The sequence below is a fragment of the Quercus lobata genome, chromosome 5 (genome assembly GCF_001633185.2).
Source record: "Quercus lobata isolate SW786 chromosome 5, ValleyOak3.0 Primary Assembly, whole genome shotgun sequence".
Classification (NCBI taxonomy): Eukaryota; Viridiplantae; Streptophyta; class Magnoliopsida; order Fagales; family Fagaceae; genus Quercus; species Quercus lobata.
In genome coordinates this window covers 868,111-885,719 of record NC_044908.1, presented here as the reverse complement: position 1 = coordinate 885,719, position 17,609 = coordinate 868,111, and the positions used below count along the sequence as shown (strand labels likewise).

The 17,609-nt window shown below is 34.9% G+C and overlaps 3 protein-coding genes across 4 annotated transcripts; 1 reads left to right on the top strand and 2 right to left on the bottom strand.

Moving 5' to 3' along the window:
- The first annotated feature begins 843 nt into the window (after nucleotides 1-843).
- Nucleotides 844-2,534, top strand: LOC115992073 (RING-H2 finger protein ATL3-like). The gene has a single exon (XM_031116119.1). It carries the CDS (start codon nucleotides 1,182-1,184, stop codon nucleotides 2,100-2,102), a length of 921 nt encoding a protein of 306 aa, XP_030971979.1. The 5' UTR covers nucleotides 844-1,181; the 3' UTR covers nucleotides 2,103-2,534.
- Nucleotides 2,535-3,207: 673 nt separating this feature from the next.
- LOC115992576 lies at nucleotides 3,208-5,128 on the bottom strand. The gene is made up of 3 exons (XM_031116795.1): nucleotides 5,068-5,128; nucleotides 4,309-4,401; nucleotides 3,208-3,935 (listed from the first exon to the last, which is right to left on the bottom strand). Exons 2-3 carry the CDS (start codon nucleotides 4,393-4,395, stop codon nucleotides 3,531-3,533), a joined length of 492 nt encoding a protein of 163 aa, XP_030972655.1. The 5' UTR covers nucleotides 4,396-4,401; nucleotides 5,068-5,128; the 3' UTR covers nucleotides 3,208-3,530.
- Nucleotides 5,129-9,024: 3,896 nt separating this feature from the next.
- On the bottom strand, nucleotides 9,025-15,992 carry LOC115991791 (probable ubiquitin-conjugating enzyme E2 33). Of its 2 annotated transcripts, XM_031115712.1 has the most exons (10): nucleotides 15,628-15,985; nucleotides 12,687-12,814; nucleotides 12,173-12,227; nucleotides 11,291-11,329; nucleotides 11,113-11,176; nucleotides 10,923-10,984; nucleotides 10,796-10,835; nucleotides 10,617-10,644; nucleotides 10,156-10,247; nucleotides 9,025-9,599 (listed from the first exon to the last, which is right to left on the bottom strand). In XM_031115712.1, exons 2-10 carry the CDS (start codon nucleotides 12,741-12,743, stop codon nucleotides 9,317-9,319), a joined length of 720 nt encoding a protein of 239 aa, XP_030971572.1. In that variant the 5' UTR covers nucleotides 12,744-12,814; nucleotides 15,628-15,985; the 3' UTR covers nucleotides 9,025-9,316. The 2 variants fall into 2 exon arrangements, with proteins under 2 accessions (XP_030971572.1, XP_030971571.1); XM_031115711.1 differs by having other exon boundaries at nucleotides 10,796-10,984; nucleotides 15,628-15,992.
- Nucleotides 15,993-17,609: the final 1,617 nt, after the last annotated feature.

Genomic DNA, 17,609 nt, shown 5'->3' with positions numbered 1-17,609 from the left:
TGGGTATATATTTTTGAAGCCGCACCCAACTTGCGAAAGCAGATAATGTGCTGAAATTGATATCAGGGCAAATTGATTGCTCAAGCCACAAGTAGCAGCAATTTATAAGGCTCTTCTAGCTATTGGGACAATTTAATTATTGTTATTAAGTTGGGTTTGAAAGTTTGAAAATTTAGCAATCTAACACCACGTTGTTAGATTACTATCAGTGATTTTTTAATAGCTTTACAAAATTTTAGGATCCTATCTTAAAGACTATTTCTTTGATTTTAGATTAGATTTTGTCCTTGACAGCCTTAATTGGTTCCTTATATAATAGATTTCTCAAACCCATTATATGGCAAATCAAAATATTATTTATATATACTCTTAATTATATGACCTGTTTAATATAAGTTGAATGAGATTTCTCCCACGTGATTTTAAGAAAATTTGATCTGTACATTATGTTTTTATCCTATAGTACCTATTTTTGATCCATTACCATAATAAGATACATAACAGGATTAGTTAATAACTTAATATACACGAGGACAATTATAGCAAATATATATATGTATACATACTTGATGACAAATTTGGAATCCAAAATCCACAAAGAATGGTAATTGGTAAGTTAATGAATAGAGGATAAGAAAGAGAATCCAAGTGTGTACAAGGCCATAAAACAAGTCAAAAAAGAAAAGGCAAGCAGCAGCCACCAAGATTCCAAGAAGCAACGGAGTGAGGAAAGGGACCTTCTTCTACAGTGTCTCCTTTCGTCATTTGGACCAACCCCAACCCAAAAACCAAATGCCGTCATCTTCTTTCCTTCTTCCTCCTCACGTCCAAAGTCTTTGAAAAGTCATAAGTGGAGGGTTTGAAAAAACACACACACACACTCTCTCTCTCACGTAGTAGCCCACCTCATTATTTTTAGCCCAAAGAACAAGTCCAACTAAACTTGCTCCTAGTTTTCCATCTTTAAGTTTAAAACCTCATTCAATTCAATACATCAGCCCCCAAAGACCTGACTAGTCTTTGCTTCAACCACAAACCAGAGAAAGTCCATTTGTTCTTGCGGGCATCTGAATCTCTATAAGACATCAAAGTTCAAGCTCGAAAGTGAATCCTTAGCTGATACATTCATTTGGGTTTCAGAAAAAGGCACAAACTTTGATCATAAAACTATCAGTATTACCATGAGTAGCTCCGAGCCATCTAAACTGGATGACTCAGCAGTAGTAGAATTAACAGGGAAGATAATGGTGGTAGCCATAATTGTACTCTTCGCGGTGGTGGTGTTTGTGCTGTGTCTCCATCTCTACGCCAAATGGTTTTGGTGGAGCGTTGAAGAAGCTAACACTACTTCTCCTCGTTCTCGCCGCCGTCGTCGCCGCCGCTTTGTCTTTGCACCAGGCCAAGACCCTGCTGTTGCCAACTTGAGAAGAGGGCTTGACCCATTAGTCCTGCGTTCAATTCCCGTATTGGAATTCAATCCAAAAGACTTCAAAGATGGTTTGGAATGTGCTGTTTGCCTTTCTGAGCTTGAGGGAGGAGAGAAAGCTAGGCTGCTACCCAAATGCAACCATGGTTTCCACGTTGATTGCATTGACATGTGGTTTCAGTCACACTCTACCTGTCCGATTTGTCGAAATCCGGTTGCTCCTCCTCAAGGCTCCAACTCCAATAGTACTAATGCTGAAACGGTAGCAGAGAATGCTTTAGTCCTTGATGAGCCTCAAGGCGAGAATTTGGCTTCTGGGTATTCCATAGACTCTCCAAATTTCCCAACAAACGTGTTGTTTTGGGGAAACCAGGCTCAGGTAAGCACTGGGACTGCTTGTTTGGAAGAAGGCCCTTCTTCGTCTTCTTCCGCTTCATCGGGTATTGCTACTAGGCCAGCGGATGGAGTTTTGGTGATTGATATACCAAGGCTGATGACTGAGAATTTGTCATCATCATTATCCCCTTCAGCAAGCAGGTTTGTCGAGGAGGAATCAAAGTCACCTATGACAACAAGATTGAGGTCATTAAAGAGGCTTTTGAGCAGAGAGAGAAGATCAAATCCTTGTAGTCCCGGTTCTGTTGATGTTGAACAAGGAGGGAGAGTACAGAGTTAAAAACCAGTTTTATTAGACTGAACATATTAGCTAGTATAGAAACTATTCTGGCAATGAGAAATTGTTGTTTTGGAACCCCTTGAATGCTCATGCTTGGTTCTACCATTCTTGAGAATTACTACTTCGTTTTGGAGTGAAAAAAATTCCCTCATGTTACTTTGCTCCATGTTCATTTATTCTTGATCTTGACAAATTGAGGTTGAGATCGCCACAATCTTATTTTTCTTGTTATACTAGAATATTGTATATCTGTTCTTGAAACAGAATTGTACAGTTACTTGAAATGTCCCTATCGTATGAAAGTAAAATTGGCTTTGCCGTGTTAAAGAGGGTGGACAAATCATCTTCTTTATTTATTTATTTTAAACAAAAGATGTATTATGCCATATTCTTTTTTCTTATTGATACATCAAAGAAGCACCTCTGCCCCCAGCTCTTTGCTCATGTGAATCTGATAAATTTTCATGTTAGGAACATGGTCAATTTCTGATGTTCAATTCAATAGAGAATTGGGAACATGCATATGGAATGGAGTGGTAACGGGCTTTTGATCTTGGGATGCGTTTGTCACAGTGCTATTGTTGACAAGAGACTCTAGCTTTGTTGAATTAAGTATACCTGCCTTTTCAGTTGGTTTCTCTTTACTTGATTAGGCGACATTTAGGTTCATTTTTAAAAGAATCTACTAACCATCCGGCACCCAGCTACCCCACCCACAAACCCTTCTTTCTCAAGGGTTGGTATGTAACAATCATGCATACGGTAAAGACTTGTCGAGGATATTATAGGTGGAATAAAATCAAGATGGAATGAGGTAAGTAGGGACCGTTATTGTTTCTGTGGACAATCATGTTATTTTTTCTATTCAATTCCCAAGTTTGCTTGATCATACCAATGAAGCAGTATTTAAGCAGTCAGTTCCCTTGAGAAATAGAATTAAGAACCTCCTGAGGTCATTTTTACCACATCTAAGTAACTAATGCGTCTTTTGATGAAAACTTGGTATGTCATGGTATGTTGGGTTGAATTGCTTTTACAAGACTAAAAATTCTGTTCTCTGACAGTGCATCAGCAGTAAATGTAAAGTTAACATACATTTCTGAAAAATCACATTAGGTACCAAGGAAACAGGATATTAATGACAAAATGGAATAACAATTGATCAGTAAGAAGTTCTCTTGTTACTTGGATGACTCAATTGTACAAAATAGGTCTCCAAGTTTCTTGCTTTTTCAACAAAATGATCAAATGCCATACCCGCCATAGCCAATATTTAAAAACTTCAGAAATCAATTGTTGCACCTCAACATAAAGTTTTCTCCATCCTCAAAATTCCCCCAACTTCACAACAGACCAATGAACACTTTCATGTAGAGAATGCATAAGCACCACATTGGGGTTTGAATCAACAACTTCTTGTTGATGCCACTATGTTACCAGGTAAACAGGTCCATAGGTCTGAACATCGTGAGGTCTGTCAAGCTGGTCAAGACACGTATAAGATATCTCATTCTCCACTCTCTTAGTGGGGTTAAAAAGGCCAGTAATAGGCCCAGATGTGGGATGCCGGTACCTGCAATCATTAGTCTTGCCACTGCCATGTATTGGACCAGAAACAAGACGCTGTCTTGGAGTTGAATTGCAAGAACTAATTGCTGGTTCCACTTGAAGCTTGCTCTTTTTGTCAGCTTTCCACCATGACAAGAGAGAATTTTTCCATGATTTCTTTCCCTTTTTCTCTTCGGCCAATCTTTTCTTTCCATTTTCTTCTGGATGCAGTGATGAGCTCTGGAAACCTACTTCTCTTGCATGGTGTCTTGCTTCTTGTAAGAACTAAATCAAAGCCAAATCCGGAAATACATTTACATACCGATCAACATTGTGACATTGATTTTTGAACGGATTACATATCAACACACAGACACTCGAATATATTGCATAATAGTAGATATCATATTTATGAAAACATAGATGATTTACAATGACAAACTCGGTTTTGGAGATCAATCAATTGGTGCAACACTAGAGATAATCAAAGTCAAAGGAGGGGGGGGGGGGGGGGGAGTAGTAATTGCAAACACTTGAGGTGGGAACACAATGTTCATGTCAAAAACTGGACTGGTCTCTGTTGACTAAGATTCAACGTATTAAAAGTCTTCTCCAACATCAAGAAACTGACAGGAAAAAAAAAAGTTAGAAAAATCACCTGCGAGAAGTCCACAACATGAGAATCAAATCCATCACCCTCATAATCAGTTGTTTCATACTTCGGGTATATTGGAGATTTCTTCATTTTTGCCTGAAAGTTGTAAGTCCAATATCAAGAACAAAGCAAGAAAACTCAAAGAACAAAGCTTGACAAGAATCAAAAAGAAACATTCAGCTTTACTGGTTGGGAGAGTTTCTGAATATGATCCTCCAAATTGTGGAAAAAATAATAGCTAGAAGCAAGAAAAGGATTTTGAAGTAAAATGAGAATTTGCAATTTGGTGCTGTCCTCAAAGAAAAAGATGATGGAATGCCGGGAAACAAGGAGCTCTTAAATGAAAATAAGATGTTTTAACCACTTCGACTAACATATTCGACTAATAAGAGATTGTACTTCCAAGCATCAAAAAAAAAACAAAAGCCAACTACCCTATTGATATCCTCCTATCTATCACAGTGAGAGTTACAGAATAGAGAAATAACAGAAAATCTTTTGGTAGTTGAAATGGCAGTGTAATCTTTATAATTCACATTTGTTTTAGAAAGAATGGGCAGTGATGTGAGTAGGAAAGTGAAAAAATCACAATGTATTTTGTAACAAAGGCTTAGTTGTAATTGTCGTAGAAGTGACAAAACTTTTTTGAGTATGAAAGGTATTTGATCAAACTTATCCCGCAAGGCAAAAAGTGGTATATTAGTCAGCAGTGACAAAAATTAATGGGGACTAACTTTTGTTTGCATTCATACATACTCTTACCTTTAATGGGGCCAAATAATGAATCAACCCCTCAACACGCAAACCCCTCTTTTGGGTTAGACTTGTGTCTCACAACTTCTTCAATGTAAAGAGAGAATGGGTTTATGTGGGGTTCTGAATTTGATTTTGACAGTATGTGATTAACAAAATGGAACTGAAATTAATCGTTTAATAGTAATAATAATAATTAAAAAAAATAGTATATACTAATTATAAAGCAAAAAGGATTAAAGGAAATGATAGATCCTAGAGCGACAAATCTAGCGCATGTTTCGGGGACTTCGAGACCTTTAGTTTTAGAAGTTTGGGAGGGAAATGCGAGAACTTTTTTTAAATGTCATAATCAGTAATCATAATCATATATCCTTCCCCTTGGTTTAAGGCGTGTTGTATGGTTCCTGTCGTACAAAAATTTCAATTTGTGATTAAAGAATAAAGACCAATGCCACCCTCACCAGACAATGTGCTTGACATGAAATGAGAACAAATTCGATCTTGACCCCACCACCATGTGTAAAATAAATAAATAAAAAATGAGTCAAAAATAGAAAACAATATCATTCATACCACAACTACAGCCCCTATGCAATGATTTCCCTAGAAGAGACAGTGTAACATGGTTTGCTAATGATAATGTCTTTTAAGACAATGTTACAATATTCAATTCAATATGATCATAAAATTTTCAAGAATAAATCAAACTCTTTCCTCTCATAGCCTATGCCACTAAATATCAATGGAATCAATCATCAATAAAACTGGAACAGGGAACTAAATAAAGCTCCTGAAATAAAGAATTGATTACATAAAAAAGACAACCTCAAAAAAAGAATGAAAGCAAAGCATAAATGCGCTTTGCTTGGATAGAGGACTTGAGAACAACCCTCCGCACAAGGGCAAAGAATGAAAAAAATAAAAAAATAATAATAAAATAAAATAAAATTGGAGAAAGTTTCAACTTATAGCGTCCGCTATGAATGATAGTTCTTTATCATCAGACCAAGACACCAATCAGTTTTTGGTATAGGCAAGGATTGAACCCTAGATCTCTTGTTCAATCATAAGAAATTTTACCAGTTGAGCTAACTAGAACCTATGAAAAAATCTTTAGAAACTAAAAATTCAAGAAAGACAAACTTTTTTTTGAAAAAAGATCTTTCTCCCCTCTCTCAGTGTGTGTTAAAAATACTTAATATTCTTAAAAGAAAGACAAACTATTATTGTTGAGAATAATTTGGCATGGACAAATAGTCCCAACTAAGTCTATAATAAAAATAAAAAATGACTAATATAGAGAAAAAAGAGAGTATATTATGAGGCTGAGGAAGAAATCTTTAAATAAGTGTATGTCTGGAATCTGCTTATTTTGCTAAAAATACTGAAGATAAAGGTAAAAATGAGCTGAAATAATACAGTGAGATCTATAAATAGTAACAAAAAGTGCAGTGAGACCCATGAATAATAGCAAAAATGAGCTAAATAGTAAAATAAGTTGGCAAAAATAATCTTTGCTAAAAAGACACTAAAGTATGCGTTTGGATTGCAACTAGCGGTTATGCATTTGCGTTTTCCTTTTTTTTCTTTTTTTTTATTGAGAAGCGCTCCATCATGTGGAATGTTGTCTATTAGTGGGTCTCGTGCACTGTGCACGGGACCCACTACCTCTTTGACGGTAAAATTTCCACTGAAATTGCACTATTTAGTGTGTCCTGTACACTGTTCACAGACCCACAAACCTCTTTTTTAACCAAAACTTTCATTAAAAATGGATCTCACTGCACTATTCACATATTTAAAAATTATTTTGCTACAGTATTTTTAATTTTCAGTTTTCAACAAAATAAACAGTATCCAAACATACCCTAAATATAAATGCATTGCCTAATAACAAAATTCATTTGGAGTGACTCCCAAGGCCTATTAGATTTTTTTATACGCATTTTGACTTCATTACTGACGGTTGCGATAAAAAAAATTAAAATAAAATAAACTTTCATTACTAATTGGGTTATATCTGTCTTCTCAAAAATAAATAAATAAATAAAGATTGGGTTATATCTATGATCCAACCAAAAGAAAAGTTGAGTGTTCCAAAGGAAGAAGCAATGAAATTCATATTATTTATGGTAGTATAATGTGACATAATATGATTGACAAGAAACCACGTCCTAAAGCAATCTTAGAGGGAAGTAATAGATCTTTTGTGCTTAATTGGTCAAAATAATAAAATATAATACGCTAACTCTTCTAGGAGCAAAAAAGGCAATAGAATCGGGTACCACCCATGTAATTTGTGAAGGAAATGCTCCATTTGTGATCTAACCACTTCAAAGCTTTGTGAATTCTCCTCATTGGTCTATTGTAAATATTATTGCTAGGACTGGGTGTATTTAAAATCCTTTTGATTGGACTGTAACAAACTTTGTTGCCCATAATAGAGCTAGATGAACTCTTTTGAGTAATTGTGAAATAAAGATCTCCATCACCTTTATCCTTGATTTTTGCTTGACAAACTTAAAAGAGATGGTATCAATCTCCCTCTGTCATAATTTCTTTCAGGTTTTTTATTATTCATTAAAAAATGTTTATGATTAATTAATATTAGGACATCCAAGGCCTTTTACAGATAGTATGGAAGTAAGCATAATAAAAATGTCACATCCCACCTCATCCGCCCCAAAGAAGGGACAACCTCACCCCATCTCAAGTGTGTGTGTACATATATATATATACCACTTATGCCCCAAATTATTGATCCTATTTAGAAAATCTAACTTTTAAAGAGAACATTTTTTATTGCATTGTCTATAAGCTAAAAAAGTACTCCCTCCATCCCAAATTGTTTGGCCTATTTAGAAAAGTCCAATTATTTAGGAAAATGTCATTAACTGCCTTATCTCTTAAAAAAAAAAATTATAAATTTCCTAAATTACCCTTAAACAAATTTATCAAAATAATATTTTAAAACATTTTTTACATAATTTGAATAAAGATGACATATAGAGTGGATTTCAAAATTTAAGTTTTTAATTTTTTTTAATTTAAAAAAATGCTCCCACAAATAAATTAAGGGCATAAAAGGAATGTTAATAAATTAATGATGTTTGACTTTTCAAATAAAACATAATTTTGGGAAATTCCAAAATAAAACACAGACCAAACAATTTGGGACGGAGGGAGTACAATTTTTCAAAACTATTCTTATTAATTTGAATTAGATATCATAGTATTAACTTTCTTTTTAATTTAAATTAGATATCATGATATTAACTTTCTAAATAAAGTAAACGGTATGACAGATTTTTTTTTTTTTTTTTTTCAAAGAGAATTACACTTTGGGACATCTAGAATAGAATAAAAGATCAACACTTTGAGATATTTTTTTTATTCTATATCTATATAAATATATATCATCTTACCATCCCCAAAAAACTTAACACTCTCTTAGAACACTCTCACAGTGACCCGTCCCTTTCATTAAAGATAGCAATACCAAGTCAAATTTATCCTGCCCTAGCCAACTCCACTCCTACCCCTGAAGAGATGAGAGATGGCACAAATGGGAGAACCATGATCCAACGCCAACCCACCCCACCCCACCCCACCCTGTTGGCCATCCCTATTGTTAAAAGCCATTAAGAATCCCATGAACACATCTGCAAATGGTTCTCCAACTGTCTTCCAAACGGGCACAGGCCTTGGCATCAACGGCAGCAAGGAACACGTTAATGGGTAATCAATCTCTAAATGAGATGAAGCTGCAGAGATCTAAAGCCATCATAAACGGTCTAATGGGTAAATAGTTTTGATTAGCTCAAGAATTCGTGCTAAGTAGCCACAGAAACACACCCGTGCAGGACAAAACTCAGTAATTCAAAACATGCTCCCACCAAAAATCACCACCTCCAGGCTGTAAGATTTCAGTGTAGGCAGTCAACGTGGGAGTATAGAGAGAATTAAAGAAAAGAAGAAACGGAAAAAATTAAGAGTACCAACACAAAACTGACTACAATAAGAGAACATCACAGGCATGTAAATGTTTGAACATCGACTACCAGACAGTCAACATTGACTTAAAGGAGAAAACATCAACAAGAGGAAGATCCAACTGAACCTCCCCAGCATCAACCCTATACAAAAATTATGTTAGACACTTGACAAACTTAAGAAGCATTTAGAATGCATCCCTTGACTTCCAAATGCCTGTATGTTCAGTGATCCTATGAATATATTTTTTGTTGCCTAGATATCAAAGTTGAAGCAAGGGCAGTGCCATTACGATGCCAAAGATGGAAACGAGCAAGAACATCATCCAAGTAGGGAATGACTCCTTCTTGGCTTTCCTCCTATCTTGCACTGCATCTACTCTTTTTACATCTTCTCCCACAGATTTGGGAACTCTTTCCAACATGAGCGAGGAATTTTCTTCTTGGGTCAGCTCTGGTGACACCTGCTCTGCAGCAAGCTTCTCAGAAAGCAGCTGCTGGTTATACTTCTCCACATACTCAGGAAACAATTTCCTGAATGTTGCGCTGTTGTGATTACGAAAGTCAGATCCAGTTAGAATTTAAGATTGAAACTACCATATAGATGCTGAAAACAGTTGAAAAATAAGAAATGATGTAAGGTGACGGTTGTTGCAACCGACCATACTGATAGAAAGGAGTTGTTTGTGTCTGAAAGCAAGTAAAAGGTAAAGAAATTTAATATTAAATCTTAAAAAAATTGTGGCGCCGTTCTACAAAGCCAAATTCTATTCATCACTTCTATTGCATAGATTCAGGCCTAGTTTCAAGCAAACAAAGTTATAAGTAAAGCAAACCACTTTTACCACAGCTAAAGTTGAATATTAGTCAACAAGACCTTTGGAAAGAGATAACAGGAACATATTTAGACATCTGGTAATGAGCCACACACACACACACACACACGGATAGATATAACTCATAGGCCATTCATCCATATGTCATGGGCAAGAATGGGCACCAGTATATGCATAAAATGGACGTAAAAAACTACTTACAGGTTCAACTTAGAACTGGGGAAAAAAAATGACAAAATCCTGTCTTGATGATGCAATGTACTTACTTCTTACAATTGAAAGCAAGGGAGGACTTTGCTAGACGTTGCTTCTCAGCAACAGTAGTGTTCACACTGCCAGTGGTAGGACTATTGTCCATCTGCAGGAAGGAAATGTATCCTCACATTAGCACATTTTAAGAATCAATAATAACTTCAGATATGCTTCAAGTATATGCCAATAAAAGTTGCTGTCAATCTTTGAGCCCATTAAAGAAAATTTCACATTTCTTGGAAAGAGTGGATTTCAATTTCAACTCAATCCAACTAAGCCTTAGTCCCAAAACTAAGGTCTACTATGGATCCTCATAAACTAATCAGGTCAGCATTAGTACAATTGCATTTTTACAAACAATTGTTTGTAAAAAATTGCAAACAAAGACAAAATCAGAAGGTGCCCACTATCCAAACTGCGGAAATGTGAGATACTGTTCATGAAACTAGAATATGAAAGGGTCACAATAACTCACCATGAATGAAAGAAGCCCTGTGAGTATGCTGCATTCATGAGGAAGAAAAATTTTAGTGAAAGGCTAAAAAAGTACTATAACTATTCCTTTTAAAAACAACTTGTCAGAATGCAAATAACAGAATGTAATATAAAACATATACACAAAAAAGAGTACTTCAGAACTAGAATCTGTCCTACCTTGATACAGACCACATCGGATTCCAACTTTCAGGATGAACTGCAAATAAAAAAGTCAAGTCAAACATAAAATCAGTTGTCAAAGAAAAGAAATGGTTTTCTTCAACTAGTAACCTGAAAAACTTACAATCGCTCATAGATAAGCAGATTTTCTTTTGTGTCATGAATCGTCCATTAGGAGTGGTCATGCTACAAGGCAGGAAAATGTGAATCAAAATTAGAAGTGACAAAAATAAATGCATTAACAAATCCAAATACTGCTTCTACAAGTAAGAGATTTATTAGAAAAGTCTGGCAGCTGAAAAATAGATTATTACCTAATTCCAGGAGGTTTATAGGGATATTCTGAGGGAAACTTGATCTTTCCATAGTAATATCCACCTTATCCGGTAACAAAATCAGATAAACGAGTCTCAGAATACTATATGATCAGGACAAACAAAAGAGATAGGACAAAATACGTTCAGTAACTAATACTAAACACTGATAACAAACCTGCAAAAGGTGTTCCTTCACTTCCCTCCAACACATAATCTGGAACATAAAGTCAAAATTAAGAATGTCCAACCAAAATAATGATACTTAAGTAGCTGAGAGAGCAGAAAGACAAAATCAAGATCAGGAGATAAGGAATATCATGTAGATATATGACCCCATCTTATGCACAAAGAAGCATCACATGTCAGCACATGCAATAAACCTGGGTGAAATTGAACTGAACACTAACAGTAAAGTGTGTTTGGAAGTTTGGAGGGAGAGGAGAGGGGAGGGGAATGGTTACCCTTTCCCTATACTCTCATCCAAACACATTGTAAATGTTTACCATGCAAAATGCTTGATATGTTAAGCAATGACTCTTCAACCTCGCATGAGGTAGAGGTTAGTCCCATCGGCCACCAATGAGTGAAGTTCTTTATATAAATAATGACCAAAAAAAAAAAAAAAAAATTGGAAAATATGACCAATAATCTCACAGTTCATTTTTATTATCTACTATAGCATCAGCCAAAATGTCGAGACCCAAAAAGGGGTCTTGCAATCCATGGAATCCCACATCACCTAGGGAAGCATATGGGGATGTGTTTATAAGGAGTGACCTCTCTTTAATGTGTAGAGGCCTTTTCCTTGTTGTGTGCTTTGGGGGAGAACAAAACTGTGAGGGGTATGGGCCCCAAAGAAAACAATATCTACACAATTGGGGCAAGGTCGTTACACAAAATTCCTAAATGTCTAAATAATTCCTTATCTCATATGCATAAAGAGAAAAACAAATGCGGCAGCAGAGTCCAATTATTTTTAGGGAAATAATTTTCAATTTATAACGTTGAGGGTTTAAAGATATTCTGCAGAAGAAGATAAAGATTTGGATACACTTACGCCACTCAAGAATGTCATTTGGGGAAGGACGGGCCACAACATGGGAAACTGGTTCCTACAAGTTCAAAGGAAACACAATCAGCATTGTCTAAACGTCATGTGTGGAATTAGTTCCGGCAAAGCCAAAAAAAGCCAAAAAAAAAGGGCCATCCTATGCATTATTTAATGCACATTTATCATCCAAGAAGATCCAATCCAAGAAGGAAGACAAATCAAAGGTCTGACAGATGATCTTAAATTAATCAGGATATCTTTAATCCTTTCTTGGTCAATTTTAAGGCAAACAATAGGATTTCAACATATGGCATCTACTCCATGGTGTGGATCACCACCAGGCCAAAACACATTTGAGACATGGGTGATCCAACTTACTCAAGCCAGAATTAAGCTGAAAATAGTATATTACTGAGGGACAACATTCTTTTGATAAGTTACTCCCAGTAAAGATTCACGTATTATAAACCTCTGAAAATAATAGTTAAATAAAAAATTAATGTAACAAAAGAAGACATACTTTACAAAGTGCTCTATATTCCTTCTGAAGGCGCTTGATGCACGACTTCTCTGCCATCTAATAAATTCTGAAACTAGTAAATCAAGCCCTACCCAATCCTTTCTTCCTATACAAAAATTACTGTGTTCCTGAAAAACAGAATAGAAGATGAAGGCAATAATTAGATCATTACAAAAAAATATGTTCAAATATTTTAATACTATAAACCTCTGTAAAGGTTAAAGAAATAACTAATAAAATGAGAAAACAAATCAAATTGTTAAAAAAGAATATGCAGCCCATAATTTCTGAAACAGTAAATGATATTAAATGAAACCCAAAAAGAATTTAAGTAAAGTCTAAGTAGATGTATAATGAAGGAAAGCAATTGAGACAACAGCATATTTATGGAAATAAACAAAATAACAATGTTGATTCTATAATGGATATGAGAAGACATATATCAAGTTTTGATAAAACACAAGATGCTTTCCACACACAACAATTTCCACCACTATGCATGTTGGCATTTCTAACATGGCATAAAACTAGTGCAGAAATTGCAGACTAGTCCTCTCTACAAAGATGTTCTTCTCACATATCCATGCAGTTAAAATAAAAATAAATGAAATCCCTCAAAGTGAAGACTGAAATGCTATGATGGATTTACAGATTTAGCTGAATGAAAACCTTTTTTTTTATAAGTAAAGAAAATTTTATTCAAAGTTACAAAAAGGAGTCACCCAAGTATACAGGAAGTATACAATAGGGGACCAAAACAATCAAATACACAAATTACAAGCATCCATCAAATCAGAAACCGAAAAAATAGAATGATTTCCTATGATAGACATCCAATCCGATAGTGTTTTAAAAAAGAGAAGTTTTAAGTCGGCTAATGTCAAAACACCAGTTGTTTCTCTCCTACCAAATGCACCACATCAAACAATGAGAGACAGCCATCCAGATAACACCATTATGATAATGACCAAAATTTCCTTGCAAACATGCTAGGAGCTCAACCACAATCTTTGGCATTGCCTAGTATATACCAAACAAGGTGAACACCAAGGAACACAACTCAAAAACAATAGGACAATGTAATAAAAATTGATCTACCGACTCTCCCTTACTTCTGCACATATAACACCAATCATGATCACTACCTTCCTCTTACATAAATTATCAATAGTCAATATAGTTCCCAAAGCTGCAATCCAAACAAAAAATGCGACTCTGTAAGGAACCTTTTGCTTCCAAATACTTCTCCAAGGGAAGGACTAAATACACCCAACAAAGCCTAATAATAACTACTCACCTCAAAGCCCCTACTCTTAGCAAGAATCCAACACATCCTATCCTCACCAATACCCCTCAACAAGACTCCATATATAACATCCAAAAAAATAGACAAAGATTCCAATTCCCAATCTTAAATTGCTCGCACGAGCTCCAAGTCCCAATAAAGAACCCCATTAGGGAATTGCATGAGATCAGCCACATAAGCTTCCTTAACACTACTGATTCTGAATAATTCCGGAAAACACACACTCAAAGGATTATCCTCTCACCGGATATCAGGCCAGAATTTCACTCTAGTCCCATCTCCAATCTCAAACTGAATATGGCGAGAAAAAGTAGACGAGCCACTACTAATAGTCTTCCATAAACTCACACCAAAGGAGCCTGGAACAAAATTAGAGCACCAACTTCCCTCCTCACTTCCATATTTAACCCTTATAACCCTTCTCCATAAGGCTTCTCTCTTTAGACCCAAATCTACACAACCATTTTCCCAATAGCGCTCCATTAAAATGTCTTAAATTTCAAATTGCTAGACCCCCAGACTGGATAGGAGAGCAAACCTTACACACATCTCAAATGAATGCCCATATGAAGTATTATCTAAAACAATATGGATATTGCTTTGTATCAAGTATCAAGAAAATGCCCCTCATCATTATGAGTTTTAAAAAGGGCGAAAAGATAATTGAATTTTACTAAAATGGTATCTCATCCACCACCGCCAATATCAATAAAATTGTTTAGAATCCATTATTTGCAGTAAGTGTCTTGGCCATTTACACATTTTTACGCCATTATCACTTCAAAACCCAGAGCAAAGTTTAAATGCATCAAATTTTCCATCCATATATCAAACCCATCCCTCCTAAATGGGAGCATCTTAAAGGAAGTGAATAGGTAACTAGATAAAAGCCAAGGGAGAAATATCATGAGTAAGGAGCACTCGCCACACTCTACTCACAAATAACTAGAATTAATCTTCCTGACAAGACCTCAAAATCACCTTACTCCACAATCTAAAATGACCGCAGAAACCATATATCGCTTGGTGTGTTCAATAAAACTAGAAATTATTGCGAATATGATGGTTCTGTAAGACCCTAGTGAAGCCCTAGATTGTAATGAAACAATATAATTTTGCAAATGACTAATTTTGCAATGAATAGATTTTGAACCCATGACTCTGCCCTCCACCCATTTGACCCAGAGTTCATTGGCAAAAAGAATTTTTTTTGGGATAAATTACTGCCATTTATGTGGACATCACCCAAGAGACAATCATTCCATTGTAATATCTAGGCTCCTCAGAAGAGGATTACATATATATTTAACAGTTTAGCAAAACATGTAAGATTAAGAGTATTGAAGTAACAGGCATGAAAAGCCCCCAAACTCTATTTAATTTGTCTTAGGGAATACTAATTTAGGTTAGATTGCTAAAAATCGCAAATTTTCAGGTTCATTCAATTTAATTTAATTTAATTTAAAATTCACAAATATTTATCTTCGCTTGTAATACACATCCGGATCGAAGCAAAAAATAAATAAAAGCTATGAAATTAAAAAAAAAAAAAAAAAAATTAGAAACATGGAAAATCAACAGCTCTAAAAGAATTATCAATTATAATGAGAAAATCGAGAGGGAAAGAGAAATAACCTGGAGTGAGATCTGATGAGAAATTGGAGATTGGTGCTTGATAATTGAGCCGACTCGGTCAGACCGACCAAACTCGTTTTTACAGTGAGTGACCTCTCTCCTCTCCCCTAAAAGCCAAAAGCAAAAGCAAAAGCAAAAACAGAAGCAGAAGCTGAAGCTTTCTGACCTCAAAATTGAAAATTGAGCTCTCTCTCTCTCTGTCTCTCTCTCTCAGCCTCTCAGGTATGGTGTGGGTATGGCGTTGAAGACGGGTTTTACTTTTTGCCTTTTTGTTTGGCTTAATTACGTTTTTGCCCCCCCAGCTCTTGTATCTTCCGCGTTGGCTAGGACAGTTTTGGGAAACTTCACTTTTCTTTCCGCTATATAGCTAGCTTCCTTCTAGATTCTACAATCTACATTGAATACAGATGTTGCTTTCTTTCCTCTCTAGTTATTGGTTCTTTTTTTTTTTCAAAATATCTTCTTCTTTTTTTAAAAAAATAATACATACTTGATCTTTCTAATTTATTTGAGTTTCAATTAAAGAATGTGGTTTTGCAAACTTTTATATTTTTATTTAAAAATATAATACAATAAATTACATTTTTCTTAAAAAAAGTTATATACTAAATATATCAATAATAAGGGATGGAGTGAATAATTTTGAATTTTTTTTTATAGACAATGATAAAATTTCGATTTGATGTCGGAAAATTATTGAATACTCCAAGAGTATCATAAATGCGTATTCCCCCTATCACATGAATTGTAGGCCTCACCATAAATTTAATTAGTGAGACTTACAATTATGCGAAATAAGAAAATATGCATTTATGGTATTTTAGGAATACTCAATAATTACCTTTGATCTCACAGCTCTATAATAATCGTTCTTTATTATCATATCAAGAAACTAATAGGTATTCACAAATACAATCACAATCTTATTTAAATCTCTATCCACTTTATATGCTATTAAATCCTATCTTTTAATTAAATAGTCTCCTTTTTACCAGCTTATATTAGGTAAACAAATTCCATTGAATTCACTAAGTTTATTATCCTTCCAAGTTCCAATCACACCATACCATTAAGAATATCAATGACCTAAAAGTTCAACAATGGGCTTGGCCAACTCACCCCATTTATACTTGGCCTATGGGCCTAGTGAGCCAAGGCCAAGCAATCATTGACCAATCAATGGGCTAGGCTGGACCACAAGGGAAAACTTCAACCCATAACAAATGCCCATTTTGTTTTTAAAGGACTGAGCCAAAAGAGCTACATGGACTCTTTTAATGGGCTTTCCTTTCTTTTCTTTTTCTTTTTTTCCTTAAGGAAATTATAAAAATAAATAAAAATAATAATAAAAATTTAAGGAAAGAATCAAAGAGTTTAAAACTTATTTAATTTTTTATAGTAAATAACTTTTTTCTTAATTAAGGTTTTAAATAGTTTTTTTCTTTTTTATCTTTTAATAAATAAAATGACAAAAATTTCTTTTTAAAATATATTCAAAGTTACCAAGCCACTAGCAAAATATATATTTAATAAGTATAATTTAGCATAATCACTTTAAGTATCCTAGTAGTTAGATGAAATTATTTTGTTATAAATTCTAAGTTAATAGGCTGGCCTAGGCGCCCATGGGTAGAAAAATCAATCCATGACCTACCCCATTAGGCTACTGGGCTACCCACAGGCCTGGACAATATTGGGTCAGGCCGCCCATTAGTTTGGTGAGGTAGCTAGCTATTGAGTTGACACATGGATTGTAGGCTATTTGATGCTCCTCACAATGACCATTAAGTACACTTAGAGTCTGTTTGGGATCCACTTATTTTGTTAAAATTGAAAATTTTTTACTGAAAGTACTATAAATAAAAATAAAACTTAACTGAAATAGTATAGTGAGACCCATGATAAATATCAAAAAGTGTAGTGAAACTTATGAATAGTAGCAAAAATAAGCTAAATAGTAAAATAAGTTGGCAAAAATCATT